This window comes from Juglans microcarpa x Juglans regia, chromosome 5D (assembly GCF_004785595.1).
Source record: "Juglans microcarpa x Juglans regia isolate MS1-56 chromosome 5D, Jm3101_v1.0, whole genome shotgun sequence".
Lineage (NCBI taxonomy): Eukaryota > Viridiplantae > Streptophyta > Magnoliopsida > Fagales > Juglandaceae > Juglans > Juglans microcarpa x Juglans regia.
Window position 1 is genome coordinate 8310822 of NC_054602.1, and position 20884 is coordinate 8331705.

The 20884-nt window shown below is 40.4% G+C and overlaps 1 protein-coding gene across 2 annotated transcripts; it reads left to right on the top strand.

The window, feature by feature from the left end:
* The first annotated feature begins 1620 nt into the window (after window positions 1–1620).
* LOC121264065 (phospholipase A I) lies at window positions 1621–20569 on the top strand. 2 transcript variants are annotated; one of them, XM_041167110.1, is made up of 18 exons: window positions 1621–2478; window positions 12505–12652; window positions 12764–12845; window positions 13006–13159; window positions 13260–13469; window positions 13563–13808; window positions 13899–14061; window positions 14185–14445; window positions 14571–14692; window positions 15488–15649; window positions 15809–16001; window positions 16146–16282; window positions 16726–16864; window positions 17550–17756; window positions 17858–18329; window positions 18424–18640; window positions 18935–19024; window positions 19817–20569. In XM_041167110.1, the coding sequence occupies exons 1-18, from the start codon at window positions 1936–1938 to the stop codon at window positions 20258–20260; spliced, it is 3990 nt and encodes a 1329-aa protein (XP_041023044.1). In that variant the 5' UTR covers window positions 1621–1935; the 3' UTR covers window positions 20261–20569. The 2 variants fall into 2 exon arrangements, with proteins under 2 accessions (XP_041023044.1, XP_041023045.1); XM_041167111.1 differs by having other exon boundaries at window positions 12767–12845.
* Window positions 20570–20884: the final 315 nt, after the last annotated feature.

Sequence of the window (20884 nt, forward strand, 5' to 3'; positions counted from 1 at the left end):
GAGACAATGAGTGACTGTAAAGCAAGCACATTATAGTGGACTCTCCCCTCCCCAAACCCCCATGGATGTAAGCTCAATGTCAAACTACGTAAATCTGTGTGTTTATTTCTTTTTATTTTATCCGCATTTATTTACTGCTCATTAACATAGATGTACGCACGGATATCGTAAAGTCGCACCAGACCACTATTGGAGGGCTCCACACAACATCGATCGAGGCCCGAACAATCTCAGCGGAGTTGTGAATGGATTTTTTTCCCTTTCTAGACTGTTCCGCTATTTGTAGACGTTAACAATAAGTATTTCTATTTCAAACACTTCTTGTGATCCCACAATCCCTATAATTGACTAATCTTCTTGTAACTCCCTTGTTCATTAAAGCGATTCCATCATCTATCCCATTTTTTAATCATGAAATTCTCATCTTGCTTTAGAAAAGAGAGGGTAAGTATTGGTGTTCATATTAACTTCCCCTACAAAGACTATAGTCGTCTCCATGCAACGGGGAAAGATCGATCTCTTAGGTGAGAGAGAGGGAGAGAGAGCAAGCCCTTGAATTAAATGGGGCTCTGAACTTAGGAGTTCATTTTCCCTGTCGGTTTGTTACCCTTCAAGGCCCAAAGCTTAGGTAGGCACATATATCAATCACATGTTGCAGACAGCCGACAGGCCTAGCTCAACGAATCAAACTCGTGTTGTATCTTTCAGCCCATTCTTGCTTTCTTATTAGGACCTTTTGTGTTTGTACATTTCACTACGTACGTTTCAATTTTGTGATTTATTTTTAACTGATTTGAGGAAGAATAATTTTACACATCAGCATGTAGTCGCAGCACATCACACAAATTTTTTTTTTTTTTTTTACCACAGCACATAAGGTGTGCTGTGGATATGGATTGATACGAATAATTTTCTTTCGAGGAATAATCTGCATGTCTATAGTCAGAAGGGTGGGAATTCGGACTATGACTAGGCAATGTAAACGATTTAGTCCTATTATTAGAATATTTTGGATACCAACGTACTCCATCAACTTTTTTGATGCAGAGAGGGCATTTAAGATGCAACTAAATGCATATCCTACCTCTTTTGTGTTTTTGATCGTCCATCTTTGCCTCGGTAGTCTTTTTCAAAGCACATTTTAAAATATAGATTAAAATATCTAAATTCGCATTCAAATTTATAATGCAGTCTGAATATCTATCTGATTAATCCATATTGGGACGGATATAAAATCTGGATACCCATCCCGGATTTTTCAAACTCTAGAGTCTAGACAGGATCAAACAACATATATCAGTACCAATGCATAACCTTATTCTGTTTCACTCTTTCATACGAACTGTATGGGACTTCATGAAGTACTGACTACTAGGGAGCATGAAATGTATGGAGAAAAGCGTGTTTAACAGATAGAGCTAAAGTTATTTATTGAAAATAATATCTCATAGTTTAAAATGTTTTTATTTTTATGTTTTAAATTTCTCTAATTTAATTTCATTCTTTTTGTAAAATTTAATCAATCAGTCTTTTTGACATTTGGATTGAAATTCAGAAAGAAAAGCTTTTGAAAAATTCTTATTTATTTACTTTTTTTCTGAGAGAAAAAAAAAAACAACGAGTAAAACAAGTACGACGCCGTCCCTACAGCCCAAAACGACGGAAGGACCTCCAAGTTTGTTTCCGTTATAGGTTTCTTCTCTCTGTAAACTTCAACACTGGCGTCTCTCTCCCGCCATTAACCTCATCCACTTCCTCTCTAATCCCTAACCCTAATACTGATTCATTACTTGTAATCTTGGATCCCATTTTTTGTTTCAAGAACAGAATTGATCACCTTGATGTTATGCTAGTATATCCGAAATGCCACTTCATCTCCGTTCACGACCGTCCGATCAGATCGCCTTGGAACCCTAATTTCCGATCCAGTTCACGATGTCTTGGGGATTGGGCTGGAAGCGATCCTCTGAGATCTTCCACCTCAGGCTGAATTACGGTAATGAAGAGCCCGGGGAGACGTCTGGCCGTACGTCGTCGGCATCTTCGTCGAGCTCGTCTTCGTCGTCTCTGGCGTCGATCGTATCTCAGGACCAGGAGTTAGGCTTTCGGATCGAATTGGATTGGTCTGCCGGGGACGACGAGGATCAAGTGGTTTTGAGGCTCCAGTCGCAGCTCATGGTGGCGCTGCCGATGCCGCAGGACATGGTGGAGGTGGAGCTGAGGCCCCAGGAGGCGGAGACGGAGGCGGTGGAAAATGTATGCTTGGAGATGAGGGTGGTGAAGCGGAGAGAGCCTCTGCGAGTCGTGACGATGACCAAGTCCGCCGGGTCGGGCCAGCAGAGCGATGGGACCGGGGTATTGACGCGCTTGCTAAGGTCGAATCTCGCCCCGCAGACTCCGGGGGTGGCCGACAGTGTCTCCTGCGGCGAGCATTGGAAGAGCGTCACTGTGCTCAGTCTGTGCGGCTGTAGCTTGTCGGTGAGCCTTTATTTTTTTCCTCTGGAATTGTCTAGAATACTGCTTTTTCATAAGTGGGAGGATGGGTCTTCGTTCTTCTTTTTATGTCTCTGATCATTGATTGTACTTCATATGATTCAATATCTTTTCATTTTTTGGGGCGTAAGAAAAAATCTGGCTTCCTATCAACTGGGCTACATGAGCTTTGATAAAGCTAACCCAACACACTTTATGAAATGTATTTTTTTTTTCTAGGTAGTTTTCTTTGATATGATACTTTGAAATGCGTGGAAGGCGGAGTTTTTTAAGATGACAGAATAACAGAATCTATTATTTCCCTCTTTTAGTGAATTGGCACATGGCCGTGGTGCAAGAGGGAATATCTGGTCTCAAGTAGAGAATGGGATTCCATAGTTCTTCCAAGTTCTTGTTTTTCTTCTTCTTTTTTTTTTAATAGTTGATCAAGAAATTTAATTCATAGGAAAAGGGAGGCATAGCCAAGTTCCTGTTTAACCCGAACTTCGGGAGAAGGGATGCCTCCTCACAAGTTTTTTTTTTTTCAAAAATAAAAAAAGAGATATTTTTTTCTTTTCAGTGATGCTTTTATGTTATTGTTGAACTTGGCGAAGATGTAATTGGCAGGTGCTAGATATTGTCTTGCTAGTAATTGTAGCTGAATAAAACACTGACTCATCTTTTAGAGAAGTATATGTTCAAACTTTTTTTTTTTTTATAGGTAAAAGAGGATTTATTAATCCACGTAAATAGGCAAAGTCCGAGTACACAGGAAGTATATAGAAAAGAGCCTAATTACAAAACTAAGTACTACAGAGAGTAGCATAGAAGTTGTTAAGGCTCGTTCCATTCAATACAATAGAAGAAGCCCAAAGCAACAATGTATGAAAGAAAGCCCTAAAACCATTTGGAGAGTGTTCCCTATTCTCCAAACAGAGGCCATTTCTTTCGGTCCAAGTGCACCACATTAAACATAAATGCACCATCTTCTATACAGCGATCTGACGATTGCCCCTAATCCCTCGCCAACAAGACAATAAATCTATCACCCTCCTGGGCATAGCCCATGCAATGCCGAGCCTAGAGAGAATTTCATCCCATAATACCTTAACTACTTCGCAATGAAGAAGATAGTGATCCGCTAATTCACTATTGTGTTTGCACATGAAGCACCAATCCATTATGTAGAATCCACGCTTTCTTAACTTGTCTATAGTCAGAATTTTACCATGGGAAGCCAACCAACCGAAGCAAGCTACCTTGAGGGGGACATTGCTCCTCCAAATGTTCTTCCAAGCGAAAGCATTAAGAGTAGGAGTCGTCAGGGCCCTGTAGTGCGAGCGAACTGAAAATTTCTCGTTCCCTATGCATGTCCAGAGTAATCTATCCTCCCCTCCTGCCCTTAGTTTCAGCGCATAACATGCTATAAAAATTAGTGATGCCACCCACCTCCCAATCTTGGACAACTCTAGTGAATCTCACGGACCAATGGATGGAATCAACAGTACTGCACATATTATTAGCCACTGAGGAACCCTGATCGGACGCGATCCTATAAAGGGAGGGGAAAGCATTTTTCAAGGCAATATCCCCACACCAAATATCGTGCCAAAACCTGATTCGCGTACCCTTTCCTACCTCAAACCTGCAGTTATCGAAAAAGACATCCCAACCATTCCGGATAAGCTTCCAAGCTCCCACGCCATAAGGCCCTCTTACTTTCTTAGAGCACCATCCTTCCCAAACGCTCATGTATTTGACATCTAGAATATTCCTCCGAAGAGCGTTTCCTTCCTGATGATAATGCCATAGCCATTTCCCAAGAAGTGCCTTGTTAAAAGTTCGCAACTTTCTTACTCCCAACCTACCGCAAGACAAAGGGGTGCATACTTTATCCCATTTAATCAAATGGATTTTTTTTTCGTCCTCTATCCCTCCCCATAAGAAATCACGGAAAATCTTCTCCAGTCTATTCGCAACCCCTACAGGCACGAGAAATAAAGAAAGGAAGTACATTGGGAGATTAGATAACGTACTCTTAATAAGAGTGATTCTCCCACCCTTAGACAAGTAGATTCTCTTCCAACCCTCCAGTTTGACTTCAACTTTCTCAACAATCCCATCCCACATTATCTTGGATTTAAGAGGGCTTCCAAAGGGAGTCCAAGGTACTTCATAGGCAATGATGAAACCTTGCAGCCCAAGATGACAGCCACTTCACTTAAGTTATTAATTGAGCCAACAGGAACTACTTCCGACTTTGATAAATTCACTTTAAGACCAGATACAGCTTCAAAGCAAAGAAGTAGTGCTCTTAGTGAGCAAATCTAGTCCAGATCCGGGTCACAAAAAATCAACGTATCATCGGCGAAAAGAAGATGGGAGACTGTTAATCTACCATGCAAGGAACCACCCACCGAGAAACTCGAGATGAAACCCCTGTCCACCACCCCTTCCATCATTCTGCTCAACACATCCATGACGAGAATAAATAAGAGTGGGGATAATGGATCCCTTTGTCTCAAACCCCGATAATTATTGAAGAAGCCTTCGGGAGTGCCATTGACCAAGACGGAGAATCTGACGGTTGTAATACAATGCTTTATCCTCTGACATCATCTGTCCCCAAAGCCGTACCTACCAAGTATGTACAACAAGAAATCCTAGTTCACATGATCAAAAACATTTTCCATATCCAATTTGCACAGGAGACCCAGAATGCTGGCTCTAACTCTACTCTCCAGGCATTCGTTTGCAATGAGGACCGAATCTAGTATTTGTCTTCCTTTCACAAAAGCATTTTGGGACTTCTAGATGATCTTCCCCATGACTTCGCTCAACCGCTTCACTAGAACTTTAGAGATGATCTTATAAACCCCACTCACCAAGCTTATGGGACGAAAATAATTCACTTCCACCAACCTCGCCCTCTTGGGAATGAGAGCGATGAAAGAGACATTAAGGCTCTTCTCGAATTTCTTGTCTCTCTCGAGCCCTCTTAGTCAGGGCTTCCTATTGTACATATTGGGCTAGGCCTATTCTTTGAGCAATATAGTTTTCTTACTTATAAAAAAAAACAAAAAAATTTCATAAGAGAGTGAAATTCGATAAAAACCTTCATTAGATCCTCCTTGATAATGTCCCAACAAGCGTGAAAAAAAGCCATTTGAAAGTCGTTTGGACCCAATGCTTTATCTTTGTTCATACCTTTTAACACGCCAAGCACCTCTCCTTCTTCAAAATGCCTCTCCAACCGAGCCGCTCTTGTGTGGTCAATAGAATAAAAAACTAAGCCGTCTACGTTGGGTCTCCAAAGCTACTGCTTTGTCAGAAACTTATCATAAAAGTGAACAATATGATCCTTAATGCATCTCTACCCAATAAAACCCTGCCCCCTGCTTGAAGGACCTCTATGGCGTTGTTTCTTCGATGAGAGTTTGCAACTCTATGAAAAAACTTTGTACTCCTATCCCCTTCCTTCAACCAAAGGGCTCGTGATTTTTGCCTCCACGAGATCTCTTCCATAAGAGTGATTTTTTCCAGCTCAGCAACTACAATCATTTTCCTTGCCCTTTCACCAGCCGAAGGCGCCCTTTTCGCCTCTTTTCCATCAAGTTGCTGCAACTCCAAAAAGAGTTTGTCCTGCTGGTCATTGATGTTCCCAAAGTCTTCCAGATTCCACTTTCTAAGATCATTCTTCAAAACTTTAAGCTTCCCAGCTAAAACAAAACTAGGAGTGCCCGTAAGCTGATAAGAGGACCACCACTAGCCGACTTTCTCTATGAACCTATCCACCTTCAACCACATGTTCTCAAACTTGAAGTATCTTCGTCCCTCATGAAGGCCCCACAATCTAGCAAAAGGGGGAAATGATCGGAACAAAGCCAAGGGAACCATTTTTGGCATAAATTGGGGAAGTGGGCCTCCCAAGAAGGAGAAACAATAAACCTATCCAACCTCGACCAGGCCCTTCCGTTTGACCAAGTGAAGTCTCCCCCTGCTAAAGAGAGATTGACCAAGTCTAACTCAAATAAAAGAGCTAAGAAATCAGCCATGGCTGAACCTGTGCTAGAAACCCCCGACCGCTCACTCGGAAACTAGGTGACGTTGAAATCACCCCCGATACACCACGGAACATCCCACCAACTGCACAAGCCAGCACTCTCGCCCCAAAGGAGTTTTCTACTACTGTCGTCGTTGGGCCTGTAAAGACCAACAAACACCAAAACCATCATCCACATTCAAGAAAGAACATGCTACCGAAAATTTACCGACGCAATCCTCCACAAAGTTAACTACTCTTTTGTCCTACATGACCAAGATACCCCTGAAGCACCCTTGGAAGTGAGGCTGTGAGGGTGGTCCATCCTGCATAAGGGCAGTTCCACAAACTTCTGATAATATGCCTGTCAACAAACTTTAGTTTCGTTTCCTGCAAACAAATAACATCTGCCTTCCATTCCCGTAATAAATTCTTCACTTTATGGCGCTTGTTCAAGTCATTTAACCCTCGCACATTCCAAGAGAGAATCTTGGGTTTCATGGATCACCAAGATTCACCCTAGCCTTGTGTCGCCCCCTGCTTGCGCTACCCTCCCGTGCATTCACCCTAGCCTTGTGTCGCCCCCTGCTTGCGCTACCCTCCCGTGCATCATAGTTTATGGAGCATGCAAATCTATTAAGCTCCCTATCCTTCTTAATTGTAGATCTGGCAAGTGAAGGCTGACCTGCTGTTATGGCGATGATTAGAGCTTGCATCTAGTCCTCATAACCCTCACAGGACATCCCATGCAATGGCGCATATCATGAACCTTTTTGGAGGATCCAATCTGTTTGTGGATCAGCCCTTGAAGCTGATGGAGGCAGCGAACGTAGTGGTGTGGGCAAAACAACCCTGGGTTCACCCGGGTCAATTGTCTGAGTGTCAGCCCCTAGCTCTTTACATACAAGCTGTAAATCTGACCCAAAAGATGATACATCATCCGAGATCCCTCCATCTAAAGAAGTTGCTACTGTGCACAGGACCCTAGATATAGTCTATGAGAGACCTAACAAATGAAGGGCTTCAGGGGCTTCCCCCGTAGCTGGCGGGTCAATTAACTGAGCGTCAGCCCCTAGCTCCTTGCATACAAGTTGTAAATCTGACCCAAAAGATGATATATCATCCGAGATCCCTCCATCTAAAGAAACTCATGCTGCGCACAAAACCCTGGATATAGTCTCTGAGAGACCTAACAAAGGCTGAAAGGCTTCGGGGGCTTCGTAGCTGGCCCAGAAGAGGATGGGAGCTCCTCTATAATAAGAGGTGATTCTGGGGCTTCCCCTGTAACTGGCCTAGAAGAGGACGACTCCCCCACACTGCTAAACCTACTATCTGCGGCCGGAGCTCGAGGCTCAAGTTCTTTGGCCTACCATTCCATGTGTAGAGGCTTAACCAGGGGCTCGGCCCGTAACTGGGGGTTCACGGCCCGTGGCTGAGGTCTGACGGGTTCCACCTGCAAAACCGTAGACGTGTTGCCCAATCCCATCACCATACTCAATTCCAGATTAACTTTTTGCATCAATACTGAAACTTCTTCTAGTACTCCAGAAAGTTGAGCTCTGACAGCCCAGAGAACACCTTCCACTTCCCCCACCATTTTACAATGATTAGGCTCCCCCCTGACCACTGGAGAACTAGGCTTGATGCCCTTGGAACCAGCCAAGACAGAGGCGTAGGTGGTTGAAGGATTTACCCTCCCTGATTCCAGCCCAAGACAGAGGCGCGAACCACCCTCTGAGTGCACCTCAACCACCTTTTTGAGGTGATAAGCGAACCCCTCCCATCCACTACCCTTCGTGCCTTCAGGCACTATCAAAAAGCCCCTTCTTCTACCATTGTAAAACTCCTCCAATTGTAGAAAGCATCCCCTTGGATTACTGTGGTGTTGCAAGGTGATGACCCCGTTATCCACCCTCAGCTTTTTGAAAAAACCTTCACGCTGACAAGAATCAATGGCTTCCACCACCATTTTTACCACCCATGAAGCCGACGCCCCGTTGAGTAGGAGGAACAAAGCCATACGTTTGTTTCTCTCAGTGATACGAAATCTGTTGCCATCCACCTTCGAAAAAGTGAATGTTTTCGATTCCACCGTAAAGCGCCCAACTTCTTCTATGGCTTTCACAGTAGCCATTTCCTTTCCCATCTAATCCTCAAAAGCCCACGGAAACACTAATATTGAAACCCAAACTGAAAGCCACTTATACGAAAACTGAAAGCCAAAATTGGAAACACAAAAACTGAGGCCTTACGGAAACCAAAGAGAAGTCCACTTCTACGAATGCCTTACGGAAACCAAACTGAAACCAAGCCAAATAGAAAACAAACCAGACCAGAGAAAGCCAGAAAATTCTGCAGAAAACATAAATATTCGAAAAAATCCGGTCGCCGGAGTGAGGTCCGACGCCGGACGACCCACGGTGAGGTCGCCATGGTCAATCGACCCTGTCTGTGGTGGATGCGCCAAACTTGGCCTAGGCTCGAGATGTGCCGTGGCTGAGTCGTGTCTTGCAGCGGGCGAAGGCTTGACTCTGCAGAAAATCCCATCGCCGGAGAGGAGATCGACGCCGGACGGCCCTCAGTGAGATCGCCGGTGTCCGTTGACCACGTCGGTGGCAGTGGTGAGAGGCCACGCGTCGGGGGTAATTTGAAACCTCACCATAGGCTTCAAACTTGGCCTAGGCCCGAAATGTGCCATGGCTGAGTCGTGTCTTGCAGCGGGCGAAGGCTTGACTCTGCAGAAAATCCCATCGCCGGAGAGGAGATCGACGCCGGACGGCCCTCAGTGAGATCGCCGGTGTTCGTTGACCACGTCGGTGGCAGTGGTGAGAGGCCACGCGCCGGGGGTAATTTGAAACCTCACCATAGGCTTCTCTCTCTCTCTCTCTCTGTAGTTTTCCTACAACTCTATATGTTCAAACTAAAGCTCGCAAATGTTAGTAAGGAAGGCATCATCCCTATGACATTGTGGAATAGAGCCATTTGCAAGGAGAGTGAGTCCGGTTTCAACAAGGCGGCGATGCTTTCTTTCAATGGAGCCATTTTGTTGATGAATATGTGATCAAGTGATGCAGTGAGTAATGCCATGAGATAGAAGAAAAGGGTGTAATTTTCGAAATTCTCCTCCCCAATCAGATTGTAAATCCTTGATAGGACGACCAAAAATTTTTTCGACATTGGCCTTAAATTTAAGAAATAAGGAGTGGACATCAGATTTGGAAGCCATGGGAAATAACCAATCATACTTGGAAAATCATCGACAAAACATAGATAATATCGATTACCATTGATAGAAAGGGTTGGGGAAGGACCCCATACATAAGTAAGTAATAAATCTAAAGGACCCCTAGATATGGACGGAGATAAATAAAATGGTAAACAATGACTTTTTCCAAGTTGACAAGTATGACAAACATTGCTGCAACTTTTATTGGACACAGCTAAAGCATGATTATTGATAATCTGGTTGACAATACTCATGGATGGATGACCCAGCCGTGAGTGCCCTGAGTGATTGGAACTTTAGCACCCAAGAAAGCAGCAGACCGAGAGGAAATTCTGGAGAGATTGTGCAATGGGCAGAGACCATTGTCACTCTTGTCTTGGAGAGGGATAGCTGCCGAGGTTAGATCCTTAACATAGAAAAATGAAGGGTGAAATTCGAAGTAGACATGATTATCTTTAGTGAATTCATAAACATTGAGTAAATTTTTCTTAATATGAGGAACATGTAAGACATTGTGAAGAAAGAAAGATTTGGAAGAGGAGCAAAAGATAGAGAAACCAATATGATGAATTTTCAAACCTTGGCCATTTCCAACAAGCACCTGATCCTGTCCATTGTAATCATCAGTATGCAAGTTGAGATTGCTGATATCGGAAGTTATGTGATTTGTAGCATTGATGTCAGGGTAGTGTTCGAAGGAGCTGGTGTTCGAAATCCCTGATCAAATAGATGCCAACATTTTGGAGCTGTGTCTAGCTTTCATGCAGATTTGACAGAAGGGCCAGGAGAGTTGGTGTTGTTGTTGGAGTTGTGACCACACCCCTATCCTCTATGATGATTTTACCAGAAAATGAGCCACGGGAGGAAGAGGAATTGTCACGACTAGGGGTGTAAAAATTAACCGGAAAACTGGCCCGAACCGTTTCCCTTAGTTCCAAAACCAGCCGGTACAGGTCCGGTTCCGGTTCTGGTTCTATGCTTTTTAGGACCGGACCGGTTCACTATATTATATATTTTAAATTAAAATTTTTAATATTATATATAATATTTTTTATATTATATATATTTTTTATATATAATATATATAATAATATAAGTTATAATTATATATAAGATAATGTTATTATAATTTATAACATAAAATTTTAATATTAAACATGAAAATTTATTTGATCATATCCTTTAAACATAAAATATATATATTAATAACATTTTATGGCCTAATAAATTCTCAACATATTCCTTTTGATAAATACATAATATATTAGTAATACTAATATAAATTAGTATATTAATTACATTTCGCTTTAATTAACTATACGTTAGTATATTAATGTATATTAATATATTAATTACATTTTATGCCCTAATACTAATATTATTAAAACCGGAAAACCGAACCGAACCAGACCGGAACCGGTAAAACTGGAGGTACCAGTTTAGGAGGGTAACTGGTGTGTAATCGGTTTTCGAAAATGCAAAGCCGGGGCATACTGGGTTCGGTCCTAAATTTTGTCCAAAACCGGACTGGACCGGACCGGACCGGACCGGACCGGACCGGACCGGTTTCACCTCTAGTCACAACCTATGGAAAAGGAGCCTTGAGTAGCCATGTTGACAGATGGTATGCCAGGATCTTGAGAAGTAGCAAGCTGTTCAAGCCTCAGTTCATGAGTTAACAGATTTCCAAATAGTTCATCCAAGGACATAAGTTCTAATCTTGTGTTGATTGAAGTGAAGAGAGAATCTGAGAGAATCATAATCGGTTGGAAGACCAGCAAGAATAGGGGAAATGACTTGGTACTCACTAAGTTGATGACCAATGGTTGAGAGAATATCAACATGATTTTGTCTCAATGTTCTTCTTTTGTCTGTAAACCCTAACTAGATTCCTTCTCTTGTAACTACCTGTGTACTTGAGATTTTCTATTAATAAAATTTCTATGATTACCTATAAAAAAAAAATATAAATATATCAACATGATTTTTAGCTTTTCGAAAGTAGTCTTGAATAGAGAGATTTCCTTTCTTTAAGGTGGCTAACTGGTATAAGGTGTGCATGATTCTAGCACGAGAAGTTGATGAGTACATCTTTTCTAAGGCAAGTCACAACTCTCGAGAGGTTTGCAGACCAAATATTTGTGTAAGAAGAGGTTCAACAAGAGAGGAAATGAGAGTGCTGAGTATGAGTTGATCTTGTTCAAACCAGAAATCATAGGCAGGACTAGGAGTGGGTTGAGGAGAAGATGTGGTGGGGGAAGGAATTGAGGTGGCTGAGGTTTGCTGCTATCAAAATAGCCAAATAGCTTCTGGCCACGAAGATATGGTAGGAGCTGAGTTTTCCAAGAGATGTAATTATCTCGATTTAGTTTGAGAGTGATTTGGTGAGTTGGGTTGATGGGAGGGGAAGAGAGAGAACCATCAGTTGACATGAGAGACGGTGGTCAAGAGGCTCTTGATACCATGAAGAAGTTTAGTTTGAATATGCTTCCCATAACAATATTTGGGAGCTGTACGTTGAATTTATAGAGTTGTGATTACAAAGATTTGTTACAGAGATAGATTACATTTGAAATACAAATTTGAGTCATTTGATCTTGGTGTCCTTTGAGATAACTTTGGGTTGTTTATCTTGAGATAAGTCTGAATCTTCATGTGTTTCAATACAGAGGCCAACTCTATGTTTTCCTTGGACTTGGTTATTTGAGTTGAACATATTTCTAAAAACAAAGAGTTGAGCATATTACTAACTATTTGTTGACAGGTATTCCCGGTAGAGATAAGTCGCCTGCCACATATTGAGAAGCTATACCTTGATAACAACAAACTTACACTTCTGCCATCAGAGCTTGGTGAGCTGAAAAGTTTAAAAGCACTTAGGGTTGATTACAACATGCTGGTTTCAGTACCTGGTATGCGTGGAATTATGTTGTATATCTTTTATTGACTTGTTTAATTATGTAAATCTCCCCTTAGAACAAAAAAATTGACCTCAGATAGTGCATTTTTTGTTGGAATGTAAGCAGTAGAGCTAAGACAGTGCGTTGAACTAGTGGAACTATCGTTGGAACATAACAAGCTTGTTCGGCCACTCCTTGACTTCAGGTCATTTTATACAAAATCAGCATGATTCAGTTCACACTTTGTTCTACTTTCTGGTCTGAAAAAGTTGTAAAGTCTAGAACTTTTCTCTGGGCTAATACTTATAACAAAAAACTTTTATCTGGGCTAATGTTCAATTATGTTTCCTTTTCTTCTATGGTAGGGCAATGGCCGAGTTACGGGTTCTAAGGCTTTTTGGTAATCCTCTTGAATTCCTTCCTGAGATTTTGCCATTGCACAAACTTCGCCATTTGTCTCTTGCAAATATCAGGATTGTAGCAGATGAAAATTTAAGATCAGTGCATGTTCAAATAGAGGTATTAATGAATACAGCCCTAATGGAGGTCTTTTGGCTTTATCTTTCAAGTGTAGATAACGCATCAAATTGAACATATGTACCTTCTTTGTTAATTGCAGATGGAAAATGGTTCTTATTTTGTTGCATCTAGACATAAGCTAAGTGCCTTCTTCTCTCTTATATTCCGCTTTTCTTCTTGTCATCACCCTCTACTAGCATCTGCACTAGCAAAGATAATGCAAGACCAAGGAAACCGTGTAGTTGTTGGAAAAGATGAGAATGCAGTGCGGCAGCTTATAAGTATGATTAGTAGTGACAACCATCATGTGGTATGTTTTGGTAATTCTTGCATTGCAACTAAAATTTCATTTGTTCATATTCCCCTTTTTGGCATGGTCTTATTAATTCTTACGTCTTTACAGGTTGAACAGGCATGCTCTGCTCTTTCATCTCTTGCTGCTGATGTTTCTGTTGCAATGCAGTTGATAAAAGCTGACATCATGCAACCCATTGAAACAGTGCTGAAATCTATCGGTCAGGAAGAAGTAATATCTGTATTGCAAGTTGTGGCAAAGTTAGCTTTTGCATCTGGCACCGTAGCTCAGAAGATGTTGAGTAAGGATGTATTGAAGTCGTTAAAATTGTTATGTGCCCATAAAAACCCTGAGGCAAGCTCTCTATTTACTTTTCATAATAGATTGGGTTTACTTGCTTGAATTCTATCTCATGATCAACTAATACTTGAGGTTTATCTTTAGATACAAAGGTTAGCTTTGTTAGCTGTTGGGAATTTGGCCTTCTGTTTGGAGAATCGCCGTATTCTGGTTACTTCTGAAAGTTTGCGGGAACTTCTCTTGCGCTTGACAGTTGCACCTGAATCACGTGTGAATAAAGCTGCAGCTCGTGCATTAGCAATTCTTGGTCTGTTTCTTGGATCTAATATGCTCTGTACCTTGGGATTTCTTTGCCTGTTCTTTCATCTATATCATCTCTGTTTTTTAGCTTGTTTAACCTAATAGGTGTGTTCATTTTGTGTCATTTCAGGGGAGAATGAAAATCTACGGCGCTCGATAAAAGGGAGACCAGTGGCAAAGCAAGGACTGCGCATACTCTCCATGGATGGAGGTGGCATGAAGGGTATGGCAACTGTACAGATCCTTAAAGAAATTGAGAAGGGAACTGGAAAGCGGATACACGAGATGTTTGACCTTATTTGTGGAACATCAACGGGTGGCATGCTAGCTGTTGCCCTTGGTATCAAGCTAATGACCTTGGAACAGTGTGAGGAAATATACAAAAATCTTGGTGAGTATGCTAAAGTCAAAAAGTAGTACGTATAAAGTTTTTTTTTTCAAGTTATTTATTTCATTCTGAATTTATGGAATCTTAGGAAAACTTGTTTATTTCATTTTGAATTTATGGAATCTTAGGAAAACTTGTCTTTGCTGATTCTGTGCCAAAGGACAATGAAGCTGCAACTTGGAGAGAAAAGTTGGATCAGCTTTATAAGAGTTCATCACAGAGTTTTAGAGTGGTTGTACATGGATCAAAAGTACGTGTTATTCTTCTCTCATTTGTGCTTTATTTGCTTGATATTTTCTTTCAATATGCCTTTTTTTTCACGAATATTATGATATTATTTTTATCTGGAGGCATGCATAGGTAAGAGTTCTTGAAAGAAAATTAATTATAATCTTGCCAACATTTTGTTTTTCATTTATCTTCAACTTTCAATGCAAATATGTTTTAAACCCCCAAAATAATTTTCATCTAATCATATAGTAGAACTCACCACTTTCACAAAAGCCCAAAATAATCGAAACACTTCAACAAAAAACCAAAAAAGGAAAAAAAAAAAAGCATAACTTTTCTACTTTTAGTGGACCCCACGACTTTCACAAACTTCAAAAAACACACGCTTCACAAACCAATTATTCCAAACTTGTTTCAATGCGCCTCATCACTTTACAAACACAGAAACAAAACAACTCTCAAAATTCTCAAGATTTTTGTTAGGCAAACATGCTCAGTATCTTTCAGAATGCTTTGACTAGATTTTTCTTTTTCTTTTGGGGTGGGAAGGTGTAGGAGAATAGCCTTTAAAGAAATAAAAAAAATATTTCTTTAAGTTGCTGACTCTAAATAATTTGCAGTGTTACAACTCTGATTATTTTTTCTTTAGTGAATCACATTGATTCTCCAGATTTTATAATTTTATTAGATGAATCAAATTCATTATTTGAAACAGTTCCACTTATTATATTTTAAAATTTATGTTTTTTTATGTTAAGTGTTTATATTACCCCCTAGACCTTCGAAAAAGACACCATGAAACTTTATCTTGCAGCACAGTGCAGATCAGTTCCAGAGGTTGTTACAGGAAATGTGTGCTGATGATGATGGAGACCTTCTAATAGAGTCTGCAGTGAAAAACATTCCCAAAGTTTTTGTTGTAGCAACCTTAGTGAGTGTTGCACCAGCTCAGCCTTTCATTTTTCGTAATTATCAGGTATACTTAGAGTCCCTGTTTTATTCCATTTGGATCAATTATTACTTTAATATTGGCATTGTAGCTGGGAATTATGTTGCATCTGTACGTGGCCTTGTTTTTGGTAGTCTCTCTGAATCATCATCTTTTTTCTTTTTCTTTTTTCATCCTAAATTGTAGTACCCTGCTGGAACACTAGAGGTGCCTATCGCAATCTCTGAAAGTTCAGGAACTTCTATGCAAGTGTTGCCTGCTACAGATGCTCAAGTTGGCTATAAGCGCAGCGCTTTTATTGGAAGTTGTAAGCATGAAGTATGGCAAGCTATAAGAGCATCTTCTGCTGCTCCATATTATCTTGATGATTTCTCAGATGGTATTCTTTCCTTTTAATTGTTTTACTTTACTCATCTTTTGGCTATTGCCACCGTTCCTTTCATGACTAGTGCGATGGAAGTTTTCCCTTTTTATTGTCAATTTTCTTTTGATTGTGTCATTTTCTTCCTCCTAATTTCTGTAGATGTCCTACGCTGGCAAGATGGTGCAATAGTGGCAAACAATCCTACTATTTTTGCCATAAGAGAAGCACAACTTCTTTGGCCTGACACAAGAATCGACTGCTTAGTTTCCATTGGGTGTGGTTCTGTCCCCACAAAGGTAACTGCTAACTTTTTCTGCATTTTTTTGTTGCTTTTAAAAAAAAAATAAGGGCTAGAGAAAATTTGTTATATTAGAATTCCATTCTTATTGAAGCTTTATTTTCATCTGCACCTAGCACATATAAAACACCCGAACATCATGGCCATTGCCGAATCAAAGTGCTTGAACTCTTAACACTTGATTTTTTAAATAAAAAACAAAAGAAAAAGGAAAAGATACAAGACAAACCTTTCCAGGCAAGGACCGTTATACAATTATGCTATCTCAGAAGTACTATGCTTTTTAAAATATATTATAGCAGTACTCCGTTTCTTTCATGTTCTGAGTAACAAAGAAATTGTTGATACTAGTTTATTCTGATCTTTAAATATTTAATATTGTCTCTACCCTTCTGTGAGACTTGCTTTATATTATTAATTCATAAATCCCTGCTGTTGCAGGTGCGGAAAGGTGGTTGGCGTTATCTGGATACTGGACAAGTGCTGATTGAGAGTGCATGCTCTGTAGATCGGGTAGAGGAAGCTCTAAGTGCATTGCTGCCTATGCTCCCTGAAATACAGTATTTTCGGTTTAATCCTGGTACATTGTTTACGTTGGGATTCTGTATAAGTTCAAAGGGAGGGATGGGTTTGTAAATGGGCTAAACTTGCCTGGACGCCTCAGTTGGCTTGGTCATTATTGAATAAACCAAGCTCGAGCCATATCTGAGTCGGCTCATAGGGTTTGTGAGCCTCCATGAAATGATAATTATTTACCACTTGTGCTTCAGGGTTTGTTTTGGCAAGCTCACGATGCTGCCATGGTATTGCTGATTGCTTAAAATATTAATCCATTGAATTTGAATTTGCATGAAAAGACAAACAAGAAAAAACCCATGTTGGTGCTGTCTTTTACATCATCTTTCTTCTCAAACTTTATAGAATATTTAGAGCTCAGCAGCTGTGAATTTGACTTTCAGATTCACTGTGATCCTTTTTGAGCATCTCTAACTTGTTTAATGAGAGGAGCCATAGAAGCTAGTGATTCTAGTTAGTGTATGGTGAGCCAACATGAGCTAGAATTTTATGGCTTTGCTTCCAGTTGGAGCTGAGCTTGAGCTCCCTTAATTTTGGCTGAGCTGAGCTCGAGCTGTCAAATACTCATGACCGCCGTTATGCAGCCTGTGCATGGAAGTTTTGTTATTTGTTTTATTACTATACTTGAATAGCCTTTTACTGAAAGTTCTGATTCTCACATCGTTATTGGACTTGGTATACCATCGCAGTTGATGAACGCTGTGATATGGAACTGGATGAGACTGATCCAGCTGTCTGGCTGAAGTTGGAAGCGGCAGTTGAGGAATACATCCAAACTAATTCTCAGGCCTTCAAGAATGTCTGTGAGAGACTACTTCTTCCTTACCAAAATGATGAGAGGTGGTCAGAGAGTTTGAGAGTTCAGCATTACCCCAAGGCAAAGGGGTCAAGTGTAGGTACTGGCACTACTATTTTTGTAGTTGGGTCAGTTGAAATTGATCTTTTTAGGAACTTTTTTCTCTGGAACTCAAGTTCTTCTGGTCTTCTGCTGTGCTAGATGTGAATGGACCTTCTCTTGGTTGGAGGCGTAATGTACTCCTCGTTGAAGCTTCACACAGTCCGGATTCAAGAAGAACTGTGCACCATGCACGAGCACTAGAGTCATTTTGTTCCCGTACTGGAATACGGCTGTCCCTCATCCAAGGGATTTCAGGGTCTGCAAACACAGTGCCAGCAACAACATTCCCAACACCTTTTACATCACCTCTGTTCACTGGAAGCTTCCCATCGAGCCCACTTCTATACAGTCCTGATTTTGGCCCTCAGAGGGTTGGCCGAATTGATATGGTCCCACCTTTAAGCTTAGATGGTCAATCTGGAAAGGCAGCTGCATCGCCACCAAAGTCTCCTCCTGGGCCTAGACAGCTTTCTTTACCTGTACAATCACTGCACAAGAAATTACAGAACTCGCCGCAAGTGGGCATAATACATTTGTCCCTTCAAAATGATTCTATTGGCTCAATTTTAAGGTAAATGTGCCACTATTACTTCAGTTGCAATTTTATGCAAGTTGATGTTGCTTCTGTCTATTATTCCTGACCTACTGGCTACTTGTTTCTTTAGTTGGCAGAATGATGTATTTGTGGTTGCTGAACCTGGAGAGCTAGCAGATAAATTTTTGCAAAGTGTTAAATTGAGCTTGTTTTCTGTGATGCGGAGACGTCACAAAAAGGAGGCATCACTCCTTAGCAATATTTCAACTGTTTCTGATCTGGTTGCATTAAGACCACACTTCCAAATTGGAGGCATTGTCCACCGTTATGTAGGACGCCAAACCCAAGTATGTGTCCTTTAGTGTTTTTCCCAATATTTTCTTTTAGAGAATGTTTTAGCTACAAAAAGATTCCACATAAAGTAAACCTACAAGCTAACGTGGCTTGATGTGGTACATTAGATTGTAAAACTACTTTTATTATAAAGTAGATCTAATGTATATCATATGAAGCCATGTCAATTTTTGGGTTTGCTTTTGTGGGATCTCATTGCAGCTGTAGCACATCTCTTTCTTTTATTGCTAGTAGGAAGTTATCAAATTATTGAATTTGGTCTAATCGTTGTTTGATCTTTTTTGAAGGTCATGGAAGATGACCAAGAAATTGGGGCATATATGTTTCGTAGAACAGTCCCTTCTATGCACTTAACTCCCGATGATGTTCGTTGGATGGTATGTTCTTGGCTTTCACTCACATGTAAATAGTTGCCCTTTTCTTCAAAATCTTGTTGAGCTCTCAAAGGTATTGTTCTTCTATTGATTGAAGCATCATGTACTTCTTGGCAAGCACTAATATGCAATACAAAGATGTTGATTTTAAGAATTAATTTATTCTTTTAACCCCTAGGGGTTGTCTCCAAGTGGAAAGGGCTAAAAAAAGGTGGTAAGGGCCTTGGTCTTGGTGGTATGCCCCTCTAGGTCTAAGGTTCGAACCTTTGAGTGCAAACAATTTTTAGGGGTCATCGTTGAAAAGCCGATGATTTTCCCGATCCATGTGATGGGGATGTGTTACACGGGTCTAGGGTTTAACTAGTTAAAAGATATGTTGTGTTTGCACAGTTTCTGGGATTCCTCGTCATAAAAAAAATAATAAGTTTATTCTTTTCCATGTATGTTGTTTATAATCTTTCTGGGCACTCCCTTTTGCCAAGAGAAAGCATAGCTCCTTAGTAACTCGTTTGTTTTCACATATGAGATGAAATGAGATGAGTTGAGATAAAAGTTGAAAGTTGAATAAAATATTGTTAGAATATTTTTTTTTAATATTATTTTTATTTTGGAATTTGAAAAAGTTGAATTATTAATTTTATTTTGTGTGAGAATTTGGAAAAGTTGTAATGATTAAATGAGACAAGTTGAGAAGAGATGCGAAAACAAACGAGGTCAATGTAGTAGTGCCAATGTTGCATTAATATTATCTTTTTGTTGATGTAGCTACTGATGCTTTTTCTTGAATAATTGTAGGTTGGAGCTTGGAGGGATAGGATCATAATTTGCACGGGGACATATGGGCTAAACCAAACGCTGATCAAGGCCTTTCTTGACTCTGGTGCCAAAGCTGTTTTATGTTCTTCAACTGAACCCCCTGAAATGCAGCTGACGAACTTTCATGGATCAGGGGAGTTCGATACTTTTGAAAATGGGAAGTTTGAGATTGGAGAGGAAGAGGCAGAAGATGAAGAAGCTGAACCTGCCAGTCCAGTGAGTGATTGGGAAGATAGCGACCTGGAGAAAAGCGTGGACCGTTTTACAGGTTTTCGGGATGAAGATGAGGATGAATTATCACAGTTTGTCAGTGAATTATATGACTCATTGTTCCGGGATGGTAAGAGTGTAGATGTTGCTCTGCAACATGCTCTAGCCACACATCGAAGGTTAAGGTATTCATGCCATCTCCCCAGTATATAGCAGGTTGTTAAATAAACAGCATACATAAAAATCAAACTCGTAGTCAACAAAAAATAAATCAAGTAAAAATGAACACCGGCTTAGGGGAGCATATTTTAGAGGTATATAAGAAAATAAGAGAGAACATCCAATTTTGAGGCTTACTAAAAAAAATTGTTGTTTGTAACTGATTCATGAACGTGAATATAGCTGTCTACATTTTGAATGAAACAGACATGGGTTTGAATTTCCCCAAGCGCTGTTCTTTATTTGACTCAATTTTATGTGTGTGTGTGTGTGTGAGAGAGAGAGAGAGAGAGCCTTTGATCTTTTTGTCTGTTGTCATTATTCGAGTGTTGCAATGTGATTTGATTTTAGAAGGAAAGAAATGGCTACAAATAGTAATAATTGACTTATCTTCTCACAAATAAAAGTAGTTTTTTCAGGTTTCCATTTATGAATTGTCCATTGATGAAATATTCTCAAGTGCAGTGCCGAGGACCTGTAGCTGGTGCAAAAGCATTGTAAGCCATGTTCCTCGTACATTGGCTATTTGAAATAGAAGCTGTTAATATCAGAGAATGAGTAGTTGACCTGATGATGATAAAAAATTGTGCGCTTACTTCAAGGATCCTAAAGCACTTA

Excerpts from the sequence above, each read along its gene's own strand:
- LOC121264065 (XM_041167110.1), top strand. The coding sequence starts at position 1,936 with ATGTCTTGGGGATTGGGCTGGAAGCGATCCTCTGAGATCTTCCACCTC. Across the intron at positions 13,160-13,259 it reads CAGTGCATGTTCAAATAGAG|ATGGAAAATGGTTCTTATTT; the intron begins GTATTAATGAAT and ends TGTTAATTGCAG. Across the intron at positions 19,025-19,816 it reads CCGATGATGTTCGTTGGATG|GTTGGAGCTTGGAGGGATAG; the intron begins GTATGTTCTTGG and ends GAATAATTGTAG.